At 45.1% G+C, this 20,673-nt stretch overlaps 1 protein-coding gene and 1 non-coding gene across 4 annotated transcripts in view; both read right to left on the minus strand.

Annotated features, from left to right (window-relative positions):
* TRMT61A (tRNA methyltransferase 61A) overlaps positions 1–18,351 on the minus strand; it is a 56,668-nt gene extending 38,317 nt beyond the window's left edge. Inside the window, exons 1-2 of one of the 3 annotated variants that reach the window (XM_040331948.1) lie at positions 18,184–18,351; positions 15,932–16,272 (exon numbers count right to left, since the gene is read on the minus strand). In XM_040331948.1, coding sequence (XP_040187882.1) covers positions 15,932–16,262 — 331 coding nt within the window. In that variant the 5' untranslated portion in view covers positions 16,263–16,272; positions 18,184–18,351. Of the gene's footprint in view, positions 1–15,931; positions 16,273–18,076; positions 18,101–18,164 lie in introns of those variants that run through there. The other 2 variants (XM_040331946.1, XM_040331949.1) reach the window with 2 other exon arrangements.
* LOC120921476 lies at positions 11,293–11,423 on the minus strand. The gene has a single exon (XR_005744895.1). It is a non-coding gene; the product is annotated as a small nucleolar RNA SNORA48 (small nucleolar RNA).
* Positions 18,352–20,673: the final 2,322 nt, after the last annotated feature.

The following is a 20,673-nucleotide window of genomic DNA, read 5'->3' on the forward strand; positions in this document are numbered from 1 at the left end:
ATGGCTGGTCTAAATCTAAGCCATGAAATAGCAGGCTTAAGTTTGCGACGGGAAAAACCGACTAGCGACGACGTAAGAGAATGCCACGTACGCGCGTACCTTCGTGGATTTGCATACCCGACGCGGAAAACGACGCAAACTCCACCCAGCGGTCGCCGAAGTATTGCATCCTAAGATCTGAAGGCGTACCAAGCCGTACGCCTGTCGGATCTTAGCCAAAAGCCATTGTATCTTTGTTTGTGAATTACAAATAAAGATACAACGCGGCAAATTTGAAAGTACGCCGGAGTATCAGCAGATATTCCGGCGTACTTTTTCTGTGAATCTGGCCCACTTTGTCTACTGGGCACCTTCACCCCCTTCCCGCCCAAGCCAAATTTTCAGCTGTCAGCACTGTGACACTTTGGATGACAATTGCGAGGTCATGCAAAACTGCACCCAGACAAAATCTTTATCATTTTTTTGAGACAGATAGAACATTTTTATTTTGGTGGTATTTAACCACTGGGTTTTTCATCTTTTTCTTAAGGAAAAAAAAAAAAAAAAAGACTACAGAGATTTGTATATATACACACACACACACACACACACACACACACACACACACATACATACATACATACATACATACATACATACATATATACACACACACACATACACATACACACATATTATATATATTTTTTACGCACACATCATTTTTTTTTTCTTCGTTTCCGTCATATAATTTTGTAAATAAGTAAATTTATCTCTTTCACTCATGTGCACTTATGAGGCTGTACTGATGGGCACTGGTTAGTCAGCACTGATATGAGCACTCTTAGGCATGGATAGGCAGCAATGATGGGCACCGATAGGCGGCAATGATAGGAATTGAGTGGCAGCACTGGTGGGCACTGTTGGGGCTGCACTGGTAATCAAGGCACTGATGAGCAGTGCTCTGATTATCAGTGTAAATGCCCCATGTGGATTGCCACTTATGGGCAAGTCCTGATACAAAAAATGGAGATAAATGGACAGCCGCACTCCAGGGAAACTTAAAAAAGTAGTCTTTTATTGATAAAAGCTGGACATACAAATCCAAAAAATACAGTCACAAGAAGGGACAGCCGACGCGTTTCGCACACTGTTAGTGCTTAGTCATGGGCAAGTCCTGTTTACACTTATGTTATGACACAACTTGTCACATGGTAAAGAGCTGTTGTGATTGGCTCTTCACCCCGATCTGTGATCAGCTGTGTCTGAAAGACAGAACAATCACAGATCACTGCCAATGGGCGCCGCAGGAGTGTGTGGGAAGCGTGAGCAAGGGAAGATCCTATCACACCCTCCCGGCAATGTGCAACCACGTTGTAGTCATTAAGCTGACGAACAGTCGTGAAAGGGGTTAAAAAAAAAAGAGCTTTCAATATCACTTTAAGGCACGCTCCAGGGGGTGGTCCATTTACTTCTTGCTTTATTCATCTTACAGAAATGGATCCATTATATTCACCACAGTTTAATTCAAACCTACAGGTCTGCAATCGCTGTTTGCTTTGGGACGGCCAAGGGAGAAAAAAAAATCAATATCGATTGATGGATAAACCAAAAGATTCTAAACAGTCTGTTTACAGAGCAAACAAACAAAGCGTCTATGGCCAGAACGGCCTGAAAGGCCTGTACACACACATACATACGCACACAGAGCCCAGACAGTTTATCCCTTGTTCTCAGAACAATGTATGATTGACACCAGGGATAGAGCATTACGGAACTCTCTGGAAAGTGCGGCGTGAAAAGACTCCCGACGTCTTACACCAGAAGACTAAGGGGAACATGCACAGTTGTTAACCCTTAAAGCGGTTGTAAACCGCATAATTTTTTTTTTTTTTTTAAACCTGCAAGGCAAAAGGCATAATCAGCTAGTATGCACCGCATACTGGCTGATTATGAAATACTTACCTTGGAACGAGGTGAAGAACACTTACCTGGTCCACGCCAAGCGAGATGTCATCTTGCTCCGGCGTGTCTTCCGGGTATCGCCGCTCCCGCGATGTGATTGGCTGGAGCGGCGATGACGTCACTCCGGCACGTGCGCGCAGGAGATTTAAATTCGGCAAGGTCCGGGGGCTGCCGGTCCTTTCGCCGTGGATTTACCCCCTGCGCATGCCCCGCTGCAATCAGCAGCGCATTGCGAGTGGAATATCTCCTAAACCGTACAGGTTTAGGAGATATTCTTTATACCTACAGGTAAGCCTTATTATAGGCTTACCTGTAGGTAAAAGTGAAAAAAGTGGGTTTACAACCACTTTAAGCTGGCCTTACACTAGTAGAATTTTGTTAAAAAATTCATATTCTAAACATTAGTTTGAATGTCTAATCATTGGGTTCAAAACGTATTGCAGCGAAAAACCAATTTGAAAAAGTAGGATGGAAATTTTTTTATTGAATTTCTAAGGCCTCATTCACACAGGTGCTGTGGCCCATGCAGCATGAATGGGCCGTTTATGTGGCTGGAGCCACCCACAGTTGCATGCAGGCAGCCTATGTTACCCTGTGGGGATGCAGTAGCTGTTGAGACACAGCCACTCATCCTAATTTTAAAGGCGTGCAGGGGCAGATAAGTGGACCCAGAAGTCCGTGTGGGTTCAGGGTCAGTCAGCCACCCCTTCACACCTATTAACCTAAAACAAGTGGCTTCATTGATGTCAGTGGATGGCCCCAAGTGCCAGAAAAAAACAAGCAAGAGCCACAGTTTGGAGACCCCTACCCTGGGAGTTACATAGGCTGCCTGTATGCAGCTCCAGCTACATAAACTGCCCATTCACGCTGTACGGGCCACAGCGCCTGCGTGAATGAGGCTTAACGGTGCAAGTGGTTTTCATTCAGGAAATTGCATTCATTTTCCAAAATCGGATGTTAAAAGTGAACTACATTGTGAAGTACGTTCAGACTCTACTCAGGTCGTGGCTTTCTTAAAGGAGAAGTCCAGCTCGTTTTGCTGGGCTTCTCCTATGGGTCACGGGAGTGCAGTTCATTTTGCACTCCTGTGACCCAGTTTCAGCTGAGAGTCCGCTCTCTGCTGACATCACAGACGTCAGTCCAGGCATGGCATCATAACGACAGTTAAGTTTGGATTCGCTAGGTGCCTGGACTGACAGCCGGCTTAGCCTCTCAGCGAGCCACTGAAAGCCTGAGCCGGTTGCCCCCTCCACAGCTCAGCACTCCAATGAGCAAGGAGGGAGCAGAGCAAAGAGCTGTCCCTCTGCTCAGGGAGCTCTGAAACCGAGCGATCAGTGTTTGGACCAATGCTGCATCCACCAAGGTAAGTATGATTAAAAAAAAAAAAAAAAAAGTTACAATTTTTTAAAGAAAACAAAGAATTTGCACACCCTTTGTTCTGATGCACCTGGAAAGTCGATCTAAATTGAATGTTCCAGCAGCATTAAACCAAAAAGGTTTTATATCGTAGCTTACTAATCAATAGATGGGTAACACACCTTCTGAATTATACAGACACTACTCTGGATGAAGGAGCACAGAAGACACAGCAGCACTGCTAGCCTGAGAGGAGGAGTGCGTTAGCTGTACCTGAAAGCAACAACACTGCTCCCTCTCCTTCCTCACAGGACCAGGCATTTAGCCATGGTGCATGGAGCTCTGACATTTAGGTGCAGGTGGAGGGCACAGATGCACCGTACACCCCCTGTCAAACTCTGAGCCTGACGGCTGATGCACCTAGCAGTATTATTGCTTAGGGATGATGGCTGAGAATGCAAGGAGTCTACGTTCCCGGCATTCTTCCCTGAGTGCTTTTAGCCGTAAGCATTTGTACTCTTAGGGGCACCATTCAGCTGCAGCAGCTTTCAGCCTCTCATAGAATTTTGACAGGCTGCCTGTAGCAGGACTGGATGGTGCATCTGTGTCCTGCACCTACAGTGCATCCGGAAAGTATTCAGAGTGCTTCACTTTTTCCACATTTTGTTATGTTACAGCCTTATTCCAAAACCGATTAATATTATTAGATTCAACAAAACTCTAACATGAAAGAAGTTTGTTTGAAATCTTTTCAAATGTATTAAAAATAAAAAACGGAAAAAAATAAAATGTACATAGGTATTCACAGCCTCAGGTGCATCCCGTTTCCATTGATAATCCTAAAGATGTTTCTACAACTTAATTAGGAGTTCACATGTGGTAAATTCAGTTGATTGGACATGATATGGAAAGGTGAACACCTGTCTATATAAGGTCCCACAGTTAACAGTGCATGTCAGAGCACAAACCAAGCCATAAAAGTCTAAAGGAATTGTCTGTAGACCTCCGGGATGTGATTGCATCGAGGCACAGATCTGGGGAAGGGTACAAAAATAAAATTCCTGCAGAATTGAAGGTCTCAATGAGCACAGTGGCCTCCATCATCCATAAAGTATGTAACCACCAGCAGGCAGCCCAGCCAAACTGAGCAATCGGGGGAGAAGGGCTCATTTCTGTGCCCCTTGAGCGCACCAACTGACACTTAACCCTAGCTGGCTGGGAGTTAGAAGCCAGGGCAGCAGATGGCACCAACGGGAGTCGGGACTAGTATAGGAGGAGGAAAAGAGCAAAGGGGAGGTGCCAACTTGGAGCCCAGCGTCCTGACGCTCGGACCCCTTACACTTGTATGGGCTGTAGCCCCCCCTGATGGCGGCCCTGAGTGCAAATTAGGGAGTGTCATTGCAGCCTCAGCCTTGGGTCGCTGTTGTTCGTTCAAATGAAGAAAGTAAGCAGTGCATCTAAAGTTTTAAAAAACAACTTGGGTACCACGTGGGCGCGTGGGATGTTACATACAGACATTTGGGAAGAATGATCATCTTTATTAGATTGCAAATTTATTAAAAATAAAAAAAGAATCAAAGATTTCAAACAAACTTCTTTCAATATGTTTTGAGGAAAAAAATAAATTCAATCCAGTTAGGAATAAGGCTGTGACATGACAAAATGTGGAAAACGTGAAGTGCTGTGAATACGTTTCGCCGTAAATGCCAGAGCCCCATGCTCCAGGGCTAAACACCCAAAGTGTACGTGGGGATTTAAGTGAGGAAGATTAGAGGCTTGTTTGCCTAAACCAGTCCTAACCTCTTTTTAATGGCTCTTATTACCTTGTTGATATAAAGACTTGTATTCACACAATAATAGTGCTATCAGGTGTGCCGTTTATTAGATATTTTGGCAACAGTATATACACATTTACTTTCCACCCTTTATAAAACTAGTAGTAGATGTGAGCATTCGTTTTATAAAAAAAAAAAAAAAAAAAAGAAGGAGTAAAATAAAATATTTTTATATACATCTCACAAAAGTGTGTACACCCCTCACATTTTTGTAAATACTTTATATCTTTTCATGTGACAACACTGAAGAAATTACACTTTGCTACAATGTAAAGTAGTGAGTGTACAGCTTGTAAACCACTGGTAACAAAGGTGAATACACCCCCAAGTGAAAATGACCAAATTGGGCCCAATTAGCCATTTCCCTCCCCGATGTCATGTGACTCATTAGTATTACAATGTCTCAGGTGTGGATGGGGAGCAGGTGTGTTAATTTGCAGGTGCCGTTATCGCTCTCAATCTCTCATATTGGTCACTGGAAGTTCAACATGGCACCTCATGGCAAAGAACTCTCTGAGGATCTGAAAAAAGAATTGTTGCTCTACATAAAGATGGCCTAGGCTATAAGAAGATTGCCAAGACCCTGAAACTGAGCTGCAGCACGGTGGCCAAGACCATACAGCGGTATAACAGGACAGGTTCCACTCAGAACAGGCCTCGCCATGGTCTACCAAAGAAGTTGAGTGCCCATGCTCAGCATATCCAGAGGTTGTCTTTGGGAAATAGACGTACGAGTGCTGCCAGCATTGCTACAGAGGTTGAAGGGGTGGGGGGGTCAGCCTGTCAGTGCTCAAACCATATACCACACACCAATAAATTTGTCTGTATGGTTGTTGTTCTATAAGGAAGCCTCTTCCAAAGATGATGCACATGAAATCCTGCAATCAGTTTGCTGAAGACAAGCAGACTAAGAACATGGATTACTGGAACCATGTCCTGTGGTCTGATGAGGCCAATATAAACATATTTGGTTCAGATGGTGTTAAGCGTGTGTGGCGCAACCAGGTGAGGAGTACAAAGACAAGTGTGTCTTGCCTACAGTCAAGCATGGTGGTGGGAGTGTCATGGTCTGGGGCTGCATGAGTGCTGCCGGCACTGGGGAGCTACAGTTCATTGAGGGAACCATGAATGCCAACATGTAATGTGACATACTGAAGCAGAGTATGATCCCCTCCCTTCGGAGACTGGGCCACAGGGCAGTATTCCAACATGATAATGACCCCAAACACACCTCCAAGATGACCACTGCCTTGCTAAAGAAGCTGAGGGTAAAGGTGATGGACTGGCCAAGCATGTCTTAAGACCTAAACCCTATTGAGTATATGTGGGGCATCCTCAAAAGGAATGTGGAGGAGCGCAAGGTCTCCAACATCCACCAGCTCTGTGATGTCGTCATGGAGGAGTGGAAGAGGACTCCAGTGGCAACCTGTGAAGCTCTGGTGAACTCCATGCCCAAGAGGGTTTAAGGCAGTGCTGGAAAATAATGGTTGCCACACAAAATATTGACAGTTTTGTCTCAATTTGGACATTTTCACTTAGGGGTGTACATTTTTTTTGAGATAGAGGGGCAGATCCTCAAAGAAATTACGCGGCGTATCTCTTGATACACCACGTAATTTCGAATTTTGCGCGTAGTATCTTTGTTTTGGTATCAACAAATACGACAGCATCTGTGTTAGATCCGACAGGCGTACGTCTTCGTACTCCGTCGGATCTTAGATGCAATTTTTCGGCGTCCGCTAGTGGCGTTCACGTCGTAATCCGCGTCAAGTATGCAAATTAGCTATTTCCGACCGGCCGTCGCATTTTTTTACGTAGTTTCCGTTCGGCTTTTTCCAGCGTATAATTAAAGCTGCTATATGGTGGCGTACTCAATGTTAAGTATGGCCGTCGTTCCCGCGTCTAATTTAAAAAAAAATTACGTCGTTTGCGCAAGTCGTCCGTGAATGGGGCTGGACGCCATTTACGTTCACGTTGAATACAATGATGTCCTTGCGACGTCATTTGGAGCAATGCACCCTGGGAGTTTTTACGGACGGCGCAGTTCGTTCGGCGCGGGGACGCGCTTCATTTAAATGAAACACGCCCCCTACCTGCCCAATTTGAATTCCGCCGCGAGAGATACACTACGCCGCCGTAACTTACGGCGCAAATTCGTTGAGGATTCAAACCAAAGCCAGGTAAGTTACAGCGGCGTAGCGTATCTTACATCTGCGCCGGGCGCAGTGTATGTATGTGGATCTGCCCCAGAGTGTGTATGATTATATATATATATATATATATATATATATATATATATATATATATATATATATATATATATATATATATATATACACACATATACACACACACACACAGTGTTTTTATTTATTTTTTCAAAAAAGGGAGTCTTGGCTAGAGTTCCACTTTTAGGATTGTTATGGAGCAAACTATTTTGTGTTCAAACCGTGCAGATCAAAGGACCTAGATGGGAGAATGCCCATAATTCACTTCGCAGTGTGGGCAAAATCAATTCATTAATTCTAAACTACTGATTCTGACTAGTGGAATTTTCCACACAAAGCCTTGACATTGAGGTGACTGACAAGGCCTTCACAAATATTAACCAATATGATTTCGTATCAATTTAATCAGCCGGCGCGGTGGCACATCACGGTCTGCTCCAGCAGCTCAGGGGTTAAGAGTGGAGCACAGCTGAAGGAGCAAAGCAGGCGCTGAATCTCCACCTAAAATGTTCTTTTGCTGCTGCTGAGATACCATCTGTGACCTCCAGCCGAGCTCAGATCACATGTCCTGACTAAGCTTTCTGAACACGGGCTTACCAAGAGGCTTGCGGATGGCAGGCCATTATCAAAATGAAATGTGCAGAAGTGCATTATGGTACAGACAGAGCGCCTGGGCTGAGGGATATGCGAGAAGTAGATCATCATATTCGTGGCCTGAAAAACCCTTATTTGCAAAGCAAAATAAAAATTAAAACTAGGCTCAGATCAAAGTGCACTTGCCTGCTAATATTAAAGAACACTATTCTGTTTCAAGACCCTAAGCCAAGATGGATGCAGACAATCAATTCCCTTGATTCAGCCATGAGTTAAAGTGGTTGTATACCTGTTTTTGTAATTTTTACCTACAGGTAAGCCTATAATAAGGCTTAGACCCCTTTCACACTGGGGCGTTTTTCGGGCGTTTTTTAGGCGCTTTGGCGTTTAAAAAAAGCCTGTAAAGCGCCTGAAAGAAGCCTCATCTGCAATCCCAATGTGAAAGCCCAAGTGCTTTCAGAGGCCTTTCACACTGCCAGCGCCCGAAAAACGCTGGTAAAGCGCTGCTAAGACCCCTTTCACACTGAGGCGCTTTTCAGGCGCTTTGGCGTTAAAAAAAGCTTCCTCAATGGGAAGGGGGCTTTAGGAGCGGTGTATTAACCGCTCCTAAAGCGCTGCAAAGAAGCTGCATGCAGGACTTTTTTTGACGCCCTGCCAGCTCAGCGCCTCAGTGTGAAAGCACTCAGGCTTTCACATTGGGATTGCAGATGCAGCTTCTTTCAGGCGCTTTTTTTAACGCTAAGACCACTTTCACACTGGGGTGTTTTTCAGGCGCTTTAGTGTGAAAGCACTCGAGCTTTCACATTGGGATTGCAGATGCAGCTTCTTTCAGGCGTTTTACAGGCGCTTTTTTTAACGCTAAAGCGCTTGAAAAATGCCCCAGTGTGAAAGGGCCCTTACCTGTAGGTATAAAGAATATCTCCTAAACCTGCACGGTTTAGGAGATATTCCCCTCGCAATGCGCCGCTGATTAATACATAAATACTGTACCTATAAAATATGGAATTAGTGTTGCGCTGCTCTGCATGTGTAAACAGAAAATAAAATACATACATATACAATAAAAATATTTTAATATGTAATAAAGTGATACCACAACTCTAACAATATTTCTAATATCAATACACACATAAAAGAAATGCGTGTCAAAATAAGAGATACCACAATTCCAGCATTTCAACAACCATATCCATACACAACTTTGGTGCTTCACTATCAATAATCAAAACGCACTCCACCTTTGTGCACCCTAATCTCTCACCCTAAACTTGGGACCCATATAGGAACATAATTCTACTATACTCGTCTCCTTTTTTGGGGTAATAGGTGGGCAGGTTGCACATACCAGGGTTTTCCATCCAGTTTTTTTAGGTAGGTAGGTTCCCTTTAAGAGATGAGCCCCTCTGTATAGCAGCTTGGGGGTAGACTAGGGTTGTCCCGATACCACTTTTTTAGGACCGAGTACAAGTACCGATACTTTTTTCAAGTACTCGCCGATACCGATACTTTTTTTTAAATGTGTCCCCAAATGCAGCCATGTCCCCCACATATGCAGCCATGTCCCCCACATATGCAGCCATGTCCCCCCACATATGCAGCCATGTCCCCCCACATATGCAGCCATGTCCCCCCACATATGCAGCCATGTCCCCCATATAACCAGCCATGTCCCCCATATAACCAGCCATGTCCCCCATATATGCAGCCATGTCCCCCATATATGCAGCCATGTCCCCCATATAACCAGCCATGTCCCCCCATGCCTAGATGCCGATGCCGCCGCCTGGTTAAACAGCGTGCGGGGAACATCACAGCTTTCATTTGAATAGCTGTAGTCTTTCGCGCCGCGCTGCGTAAAAACACTCCCCCTTGCTCGGGATTGGACAGTTCACCCGGGCAAAAGGGAGTGTCTATACGCGGCGCGGCGGGAAACACTACAGCTATTCAAATGAAAGCTGTAATGTTCCCCGCCCGTATTAACCAAGCGGGGATGCGGCGGGATGCGGCAGCGGTGGGGGGGGGGGGGAAGTATTCTATTTCGGTATCGGGGGTATTTGCGGGAGTACGAGTACTCCCGCAAATACTCGGAATCGGTCCCGATACTAGTATCGGTATCGGGACAACCCTAGGGTAGACAACTTTTTTTTTTTTATAAAAAATAAATAAAATAAAAAATAATAATTAAGGGCACATCCTATGTATGAGAAGACTTCATGACAAGATGACGGCTATGACACCTGACCAGTAACAGTACAGCAATTGTGTAAAATCTGTAAAGCCTATTGGGGTCTTCCCAACCCACAATGATGTGAGCTCAGAAGTTCCCCTATAGTGCTCTCCAACAAGGTCAGCCTGGGGGAACCCTACATGGCCCCACTCACATGACTGACCAGCGTCAGGATCACTGGTCAAAGAGCTGCGGCTCACTGAAAGAACCTGTCACCACTGACCCCAAGAAACCCAGAGAACCAACCACCACTGAACCCATACAAGAACCCAAAGAGAGCCGGTCACCACTGAACCCATACAAGAACCCAAAGAGAGCTAGTCACCACTGAACCCATAGAAGGACCCAAAGAGCCAGTCACCACTGAACCCATACAAGAACCCAAAGAGAGCTAGTCACCACTGAACCCCATACAAGAACCCAAAGAGAGCTAGTCACCACTGAACCCCATACAAGAACCCAAAGAGAGCCAGTCACCACTGAACCCATAGAAGGACCCAAAGAGAACTAACCACCACTGAACCCATACAAGAACCCAAAGAGAGACAGTCACCACTGAACCTATACAAGAACCCAAAGAGAGACAGTCACCACTGAACCTATACAAGAACCCAAAGAGAGCCAGTCACCACTGAACCCATACAAGAACCCAAAGAGAGCCAGTCACCACTGAACCCATACAAGAACCCAAAGAGAGCCAGTCACCACTGAACGCATACAAGAACCCAAAGAGAGCTAGTCACCACTGAACCCATACAAGAACCCAAAGAGAGCCAGTCACCACTGAACGCATACAAGAACCCAAAGAGAGCCAGTCACCACTGAACCCATACAAGAACCCAAAGAGAGCCAGTCACCACTGAACGCATACAAGAACCCAAAGAGAGCCAGTCACCACTGAACCCATACAAGAACCCAAAGAGAGCCAGTCACCACTGAACGCATACAAGAACCCAAAGAGAGCCAGTCACCACTGAACCCATACAAGAACCCAAATAGAGCCAGTCACCACTGAACCCCATACAAGAACCCAAAGACAACCAGCTATCAATGAAACCTCAAATGAACACAGACTTCTGAAGGAACCCAAAGAACCTCCCCCAGTAAGGTTTGTCCCCATAGCATGAACCAGCTGACAGTGACCACACAGCTGTGCTGGGATGAATATGGGATTTACTCTGCCCCCGTCAGATATAAGATACACATCACCTGATGTGCCCTTGCCCAGTGACAGGGGGAGGGGGAGGTAGACAACCTTTTTAACCACTTCCATACCAGGCCTATTCTGGCACTCCTCTCCTACATGTAAAAATCATTTTTTTTCTAGACAAGTACTCAGAACCCCCAAACATTATATATGTTTTTTTTAGCAGACACCCAAGGAAATAAAATGGCAGTCGTTTTTATGTCGCACTGTAGTTGCGCAACAATTTTTCAAAATAACAAAAAACAGTAAAGTTAGCAATTTTTTTTGTATAATGTGAAAGATGAAGTTACACCGAGTAAATAGATACCCAACATTTCACATTTTAAAATTGCGCACACTCATGGAAGGGCGCCAAACTACGGTACTTAAAAATCTCCATAAGCGGCGCTTTAATTAATTATTTTTTAAAGGTTACCAGTTTAGAGTTACAGAGGAGGTCTAGTGCTAGAATTATTGCTCTCGCTCAAACACACATGGCGATACCTCACATATGTGGTTTGAACAGAATTTACATATGTGGGCGGGACTTGTGTGTGCGTTCGCTTCTGTGCGCAAGCTACTGGCCATTTTTTTTTTCTTGAGATGATGATGAGATTATATATATCATTTTTATTGCTTATTTTACTTTATTCTTTAATAAAATACAATTTTGATCACTTTTATTTATATTACAAAGAATAGGAATGGTGTGCGACAGGTCCTCTTTATGGAGAGATATACGGTCAATAAGACCCCACATCTCTCCTCCGGGATGGAAAGCATGAGCTAAAAAAATTAATAAAAAAATAAATTAATTAATTAAAAAACACGGTCCCATGCTTTCTAGACCGGAGGAGAGATGTGGGGTCTTTATGGGGAGATACGGGGTCAATAAGACCCCACATCTCTCCTCCGGTCTAGAAAGCATGGGACTGTGTTTTTTTATTTATTTATTTTTTATTTATTTTTTTTAGCTCATGCTTTCCATCCCGGAGGAGAGATGTGGGGTCCTATTGACCCCGTATCTCTCCATAAAGAGGACCTGTCTCACATCATTCCTATTACAAGGGATGTTTACATTCCTTGTAATAAAAATAAAAGTGATCGCGGCTTTGTTTACAAGCAAAACCTGGACGTGACATTGTAACGTCACGCCTGGGCCTCCGACGGTCATAGAGATGACTATCTGGTTACCAGAAATCTCTATGATCATCATCCGATTCTTTCTCCAGGAGCCTGGAGAAGCACCGGAGGGGGTATGTCCCCTTCTGTCGCCTGTAAGAACGATCTAGCGGCCGTACTGCCACTATGATCATTCTTACGGTGCACAAAATCACCGGCTGAAAACAAGGATATCTGAATGATGCCTGTAGCGACTTGCATAGACTTCTGTGCATGAAGTCGCACAAATGTCAATTAAGTTGCACCTGAAATCGCACTGACCCACGGCTTTGAAATCGTGGTACTTCAAATGAAGTGACACAATTTTAAAGTTGCATTCAGTGTGACTCAGGGCTTAAAGTGGTGAATGCAGACGATTATTGACGGTGTGAGGAGTTCACAGGAGGAAAATACATCAGGTTTGTTTGCATGTCTTCTGCCCTCAGCTAAGACATGCTCAGTTGAAGACATGCAAACATACCTGATTATTATTATCAGTTGAAGACATCTTGCTCTCTCCTGAGATGGACTATGGACTTTGAGCAAAGAACATGACAAATAAAATGCATTGCTCATTCCAAACAAGCGAAAGTTAGAGGAAAAAAAAGGAGAGGTTCGGCAGCGCAAAAGGACATTACAAGGAGGCAGAAACACAGTTAGGCCCCATACAGATGACCGAACATGTCTGCTGACATGTTCGGTCGTGTGTAGGCCCGAGCGGACAGGATTCCAGCATACATTTGCCCGCCGGGCCTTTTCCCAGCGGGCAAATATTTCCGGACTTGTTTTAAAACAGCCCGCTCGGACATGTTCGGTCGTCTGTACAGACCTACCGTACATGTCCGAGCGCCCGCCATCACTCGCATGCATCGAATGACTTTGACACATGCGTGGAAGCATTGAACTGGCAGGGCCGCCATCGTCGCGGCGATGGCGCGGACACGCCCCGCGTATTGTTTACGCGCGGATTTCTGTATGATGGTGAGTACAGCCACCATACAGAAATCCTCGGGCATACATGTACGGTGAAAACGGTCCGGCGGACCGGTTTCATCGTACATGTATGCTCGTCTGTACGCGGCCTTAAAGTGGTTGTAAAGGCAATTCGTTTTTTTTTAAATAACAAAAACATGTCTATACTAATAGAATTAATGAGGACTTAAAGCGGGAGTTCACCCATTTATTAAAAAAAAAATTTTCTCCCCTTAGATTCCTGCTCGTTCGGTCTAGGGGAATCGGCTATTTGTATTAAAATATGAGCTGTACTTACCCGTTTTCGAGATGCATCTTCTTCCGTCGCTTCCGGGTATGGGTCTTCGGGAGCGGGCGTTCCTTCTTGATTGACAGTCTTCCGAGAGGCTTCCGACGGTCACATCCATCGCGTCACTCGTAGCCGAAAGAAGCCGAACGTCGGTGCGGCTCTATACTGCGCCTGCGCACAGACGTTCGGCTTCTTTCGGAAAATCGTGACGCGATGGATGCGACCGTCGGAAGCCTCTCGGAAGACTGTCAATCAAGAAGGAACGCCCATTCCCGCAGCCCATACCCGGAAGCGACGGAGAGGATGCATCTCGTAAACGGGTAAGTACTGCACATATTTTAAAACAAATAGCCGATTCCCCTAGACAAAACGAGCAGGAATCTAAGGGGAAAAAGTGCCCTCTAAGGGTGAACCCCCGCTTTAAAAATCCTTTCACAGACTTATGTCCATTCCCCTTTATATTACCCCCCTTCCCCTTTTTCTATACAAACTCAACTGCTTTGGCAATGCTAACATGTATTTGGTCCTGCCAATAAAGCTTATTTGAATTGCACAGAGCAAACCCCAATCCTCATCTTCTTGGGACCCCCCCTTCCCCCCGCTGGTGTTCCTGGCTCCACAATAAGAAACCGATTCCCATGTGGGTACCCATACAGGCTCGCTTTCGAGCTACGCTGCTGCGTCCATTGACACAGACAGTGGCATTCAGCTCCGCCACCTTGTTACTGGAGTTGATTGACAGGAGCAGGAGCAAAATGGCTCCCGCTGCTATCAATCTGCCCAATGAGGAGGGAGACTCTTGTGAACGTCGCTGGATCAGATTAGATAGAATGCATTAAGGTAAAAAAAACCTTGGAGGCTTTAGAACCACTTTAAGAAGCAATAAGGATATTGTTCAGGGTCATTTTAAATCTGTAGTATTCATAATATAATCTCCGGGGATCCTGCCGTGAAGGTCCTTGTTTAGCCACTACTTGACATAGGAAACCAGTGCACTGTCCTTGTCTTTCTGCACTATCCCCCTATTACATGGGCTTCTAATAGAGACTACAAGTGGCCATTTCAGCAAACATTATACAGTAGTGGGGCACCAAAATGAAATTTTTTTTATATATATATATATATATATATATATATATATATATATAGCAGTAATTCTAGCCCTAGACCTCCTCTGTAACTCAAAACATGCTACCTGTAGAATTTTTTTTAAATGTTGCATATGGAGATTTTTAAGGGTAAATGTCTGTCGCCATTCCACGAGTGGAATGTTTGGGAGTTCCAAGTAATTTTCTGGCAAAAAAAAAAACAGTTTTTAACTTGTAAACAAGAAATCTCAGAAAGAGGCTCGGTCTTTAAGTGGTTAAAGCGGTGGTTCCCCTAAAAATAAAATGTTGACATCGCATTTAGCAAATAAATTACAGTTAGAATCGGGTTGTTTTATTTAAAAAATACCTCCGTACGTATCGTTTCCATTATTCGGTCCCACCGCCACTTCCGGGTACGATGCAGGTGGTGGGCGTTCCTAATTGATTGACAGGCATCCGAACGACGCATCCATCGCGTCACGAGATGCCGAAAAAAGCCGAACGTCGGTGCGGCTCTATACGGCGCATGCGCACCGACGTTCGGCTTTTTCCGGCATCTCGTGACGCGATGGATGCGTCGTACGGATGCCTGTCAATCAATTAGGAACGCCCACCGCCTGCATCGTACCCGGAAGTGGCGGTGGGACCGAATAATGGAAACGATACGTACGGAGGTATTTTTTAAATAAAACAACCCGATTCTAACTGTAATTTATTTGCTAAATGCGATGTCAACATTTTATTTTTAGGGGAACCACCGCTTTAAGGGTCAGACCTATGAAGGGGTAGAGCCTGAAATAGAATAGAATGATTCAACTTAAAGGTGTCCAAATCAGATTTGGCAGGGCTGACCTTTTTAGAAGTATTATCAATTGTTTGGAATATGGTTGAACAGGTTTTTTAATTCACGTGTACACTATATAAAGAAAAGCATTCATTTCCTAGGACAGCTTGGAATTGCCTATTACTCCATATACCAGTTCAGCAATACAGCTGTAATGGAATGGATGGAATAACCTTCTTAAATGTACTTGTAATAAAACATAATTACCTGACTCACAGACCACAGAGCCCGGCTTCAGCTCCAGCATCATGGTGATCATCGAGATGTCCGTAGAATAAAGGATTTGAGTTCGATGAGGCAGGTTCGTTGTCCAGAGCTCCGGGGTTGGATACAGAACGTATACCCATCCTCCTTTGCTGCAGGTCACCTTGGAGCCATAGTTCTTCCCAATAAGGTCGGTGGAGTGCCTGATGACCCCATATTTAGTCTGAGTCTGGCTTCCTTGTTTGATAGTCACCGGGAACATGGAGTCATGTCCCAGAAAGATAATGGCTGTGTCACCATCTTGTATTTGCTCTCTGTATTCCACAAAACTCATGCCGTATGATCTTAAAAAAAAAAAAGAAGTCAGTAAAAAGTTATTAAATAAAGAGAGCAGCAAAATCTAATAAAGTTGGGCCTATACGAGAACCAGAATCTTAAGCCAAGCAACATTTTATGCAAGAATCTAAATATGGTGTCAAGGGGAGGAACAATGCCCCATCATTGGTGTCAGTGGGAAGAATAGTGCACCATTATTGGAGTCAGTGGGAGGAACAGTGTCCCATTGTACATGTTAGTGACAGGGACTATACCTCACTGTGGCTGACGCATTTGTAAGCCGCCCGCAATATAATAAATGTTTGCTTTTGGGTTTAAAGGGGTTGTAAAGGTTTGGTTTTTATTTTCTAAATAGGTTCCTTCAAGCTAGTGCATTGTTGGTTCACTTACCTTTTCCTTTGATATCCCTTATAAATGTTTTTTTTCTTTGTCTGAATTTCTCACTTCCTGTTTCTCCTCAGTAAACTTGCCACCATCATCCGAGCGGGGGTTAGTCAGCAAGAACAGCTTACTGAGGAGGAACAGGAAGTGAGAAATTCAGACAAAGAAAAAAAAACATTTAGAAGGAAAATCAAAGGAAAAGGTAAGTGAACCAACAATGCACAAGCTTAAAGGAACCTATTTAGAAAATAGAAAACAAACCTTTACAACCCCTTTAATACCACTTTAGAAAATGCCCACTAAATGATTAAAAATATGCATAAAAGCTTAGGCAGAATGCTCCTGGAAAGAAATGTGTATACATTTGACTGCAGTGCGAGGAATAAATCAGCCGCAGAAGATTGGGTCATAACAGAAGACAGCTTCCTGGTGGTTTTGGATTAGGAGCTGAACATTCCTGATGAGTAGGGATGAGCTCCGGCGTGTTCGCACATTCCACGTGCAGAGCCCGCCAGGAAGTGTGCACGACGCTGCGCTAATCACAGGCAGGGAGACATTTCCCGATCTGCAGCCGAGCATCAGGACAATGTCTCCCTGCCTGTGATTAGCGCAGCGCAGTGCACACTTCCTGGCGGGCTCTGCACGTGGAGTGTGCGAACACGCCGGAGATCATCCCTACTGATGAGCTCATTCCTAGACATCTGGATAAACGGTGAGGGCGCAACTCATCGGTAGGGATGACCCCAGATGTGTTCAGACACAATGAGGGCCAGTTCACACCAGACGCAGTTTCATATGCATTTTTTCTGCACTAAAAATGCATGCACAGTGTTTTCCATGTATTCCAATGGCTCTAGTTCACACCATGCAGTCAGTTTCCGGAGCAGACTGCATGGTGTGAACTAGAGCCATTGGAATACTTGGAAAACACTGTGCATGCATTTTTTAGTGCAGAAAAAATGCACACGAAACTGCGTCTGGTGTGAACTGGCCCTAAATCCAATCCCTTACGATTTATCCCACCAGAAGTTGACAAAGTGCATTCCCCCACCACCCAAAATATACAGGGGAGTGTATACATGTGGGTGCAGGACATGCCTTCACACCTATGATTGGCTGTCCACTTTGACAGCTTCCTGGTGGAATAGATCAGGAGGGTTTGGACACCTGAGGTCATCCTGCTCACAGGTAACAATAAAAGCCGGGGGGAGGAGGTTCTAATCCCTTCTCTATCAAAAACAACAATCCTTCTGTTTGTGTTCTGTTAGAGATTGCAGCTCTCGTATTGCTAATTCAGAAATCGGGAACGGTTTTTCTAATTGCAAGCAATTAGCTCAGCCCTGGATAAGCATTTCTTAGGAGATATGCAGCCCAGCTGCGCTTCTTGCAACAATCAAATCTAAATCGGGGAAAACAATCTTAATGGCTTACTTATGTCTATGTTATCCCTCTTCTCTGATCTATTTAGGGTAAGGGGGGCTGGACTCGGTCTATGAGAAGATCGGGGGTCTCCAGTTACCTGTGAACACGTCCAGTACCTTTAATACAATGATAAGGGATGCTAAAACTTCTCAGCGATGCGATTTCTGCAGCATCTGTCTCCAGTGACACACGTGGAGGCGCTTCCGGGTCGCTCCCTGATGACGTCACTGAAAGGTTTGTTGGCAGGATGTCTCTGCCTCTGGTTCTATTTTGCTTCCAATTGAAGCTCAATAATCAAATATTCCGAGCAAAAATAGACATTAAAACGTGAAACTGGGCCCCTCCTATCTCCCATGCTGTGTCCGTCTGCCAGTATATGCAGCTGGTGTACAAATATCACCATATCCTACCATACTTGTTCCAGCAACCAATGCAGTCGTTGCAAATGTGAAAGGGGATCTGTTATGAGGCAAATGAATAGGCTGCCATTGCTGAGGTACTTTGGAAAATACCAGCTGCCTGGCTGTCATGTCGATCCTGTAGCTGCAATGGTTTCTATGCCATCGGGATTCATGAGTGGCATCTTTGGCAATCAGCTGGTGATTCAGAAAGAACTTAGTGCTCTTTCACACAGGCATTCGAATGCGGTCAGCCTGTCAATCTTTCAGGTGGACCCGATCAGACGCTCCATGCAGCCCTATGGACAGTTGGATGTAAACAGAATTGTGTTAGTTTACATTCCGATTACCTCTGAGCAGTGCCGATCCTGACCTCCCTGGGGCCCTAAGCAAAATGACATGGCACATTAAAATCGAGAAGCGGGGGGGCGCTGACGACAGTGACATGTCACATTAAAGAAAGTTGAGAAGCGGGGGGAGGGGGCGAAAATTACTTCTCACCAGGCGGGGCCTCTAGTAATTTGGGGGGCCCTTCGCAGCTTTGCGGGGCCCTAAGCGGCTTGCATAGTGAGCCTATAGGGAGGATCGGCCCTGCCTCTGAGCCCATCCAGGTCTGGATGACATATTCTGGCATCAGAATTCATGAGTGGCATCTTCATGTTCTGTCAGCTGGTGATTCAGAAAGAACTTGGGGCCGTTTTTACACAGGCATTCCGATCAGGTCAGCCTGTGAATCTTTTAGGTGGACTCGATCAGAAGCTCCGGAAGTTCCATGCAGCCCTATGGACAGTTGGATGTAAACAGACTTGTGTCCGATTACATCTGACTACCTCTGAGTCCACCCAGGTCTGCGTCCTTTTCTTTTTTTGCAGACCTAAATGTGATGGATTAAAGGTAGCCGGCACTAAACCCATCAATTAAAAATTTAACAGCTTAAAAAAAAAACAGTTCCATTTCTGACATGCTGGGAATGCTGTCACTTTTGCTTGTACTTTTAACTAAACTGTCAAATCATCAAATGGCTGGAGTTGTAACTGATCACATGTGCCGCACCATGGCAGTTGCAGATCAAACAAAAGCTAAAATGGCAGCTTCCTTGGCTGAATAGCATAAGAGGGTTTAGTTCCACTTTAAACCCAGCAGCCAGTATAGAGCCATCAGCAGGTAGCCTACTGTATGTTTACTGAGCACTAAGGATGAGCTCTGGCGTGTTCGCATAGAACACGTGCAGAGCCCGCCAGGAAGTGTGCACGGCGCTGCGCTAATAACAGCCAGGGAGACATTTCACGATCCCTGCAGCCGAGCATCGGGACAATGTCTCCCTGGCTGGGATTAGCACAGCGCCGTGCACACTTCCTGGCGGGCTCTGCATGTGTTCTATGCGAACACGCCAGAGCTCATCCTTACTGAGCACCTGGCTGCCCAGGTTAGGGGGAAGGGGTTAAAGTGGTTCTAAAGGCAGAAGTTTTTTTTTTTTATCTTAATGCATTTTATACATTAGGATAAAAAACCTTCTGTGTCCAGCAGCCCTGCTAATACTTACCTGAGCCCCATCTCGTTCCAGCAATGTGCACCTGGGAACCCCCCTCCTGATTGGCTGAGACACAGAAGTTGCGTCATTGGCTCCCGCTGCTGTCAATAAAAGTCAGTTAGCCATTGAGGAGAGAGAGGGGTGGGGCCAAACCACAGCTCCATGTCTAAATGGACACACAGAGCAGCGGCATTGGCTTGGGTGCCCCTATAGCAAGCTGCTTACTGTGGGTGGGTGGGGGGGGGTGGGCAGGAGCACCAGAGAGGGACCAGAGAAGAGGAGGATCAGGGTTGCTATGTGCAAAACCACTGCATAGAGCAGATAAGTATAACATGTTTGTTATTTTTAAAGAAAGAAAAACTAGACTTTAGTATCACTTTAATGTTTTTGCTGCCTTTTGCCTTGTGTGTGTGCGCGGGCTTTCCTTTGGGTCCAAGTTATACATATGTTACCAAGCTTACAGTAAACATTGGTTTTACTGCTCAGAGCCTGGTCTGAAATCATTCAAAGGGGTGCATGTGATGTGCTGACAAATTAAAGAACTTGGGTGCTTAACCACACAATGGGGTATGTGTAACATTACTATGGCAAAGGTTCATGAGTAACTACGAGGATAAACAGCAACTATTCGTTGGCGTGGTACCTGATAGGTGAAAGGTTTTCCAGGAGCATTGCTG

This window comes from Rana temporaria, chromosome 13, assembly GCF_905171775.1.
Source record: "Rana temporaria chromosome 13, aRanTem1.1, whole genome shotgun sequence".
NCBI classification, from domain to species: domain Eukaryota; kingdom Metazoa; phylum Chordata; class Amphibia; order Anura; family Ranidae; genus Rana; species Rana temporaria.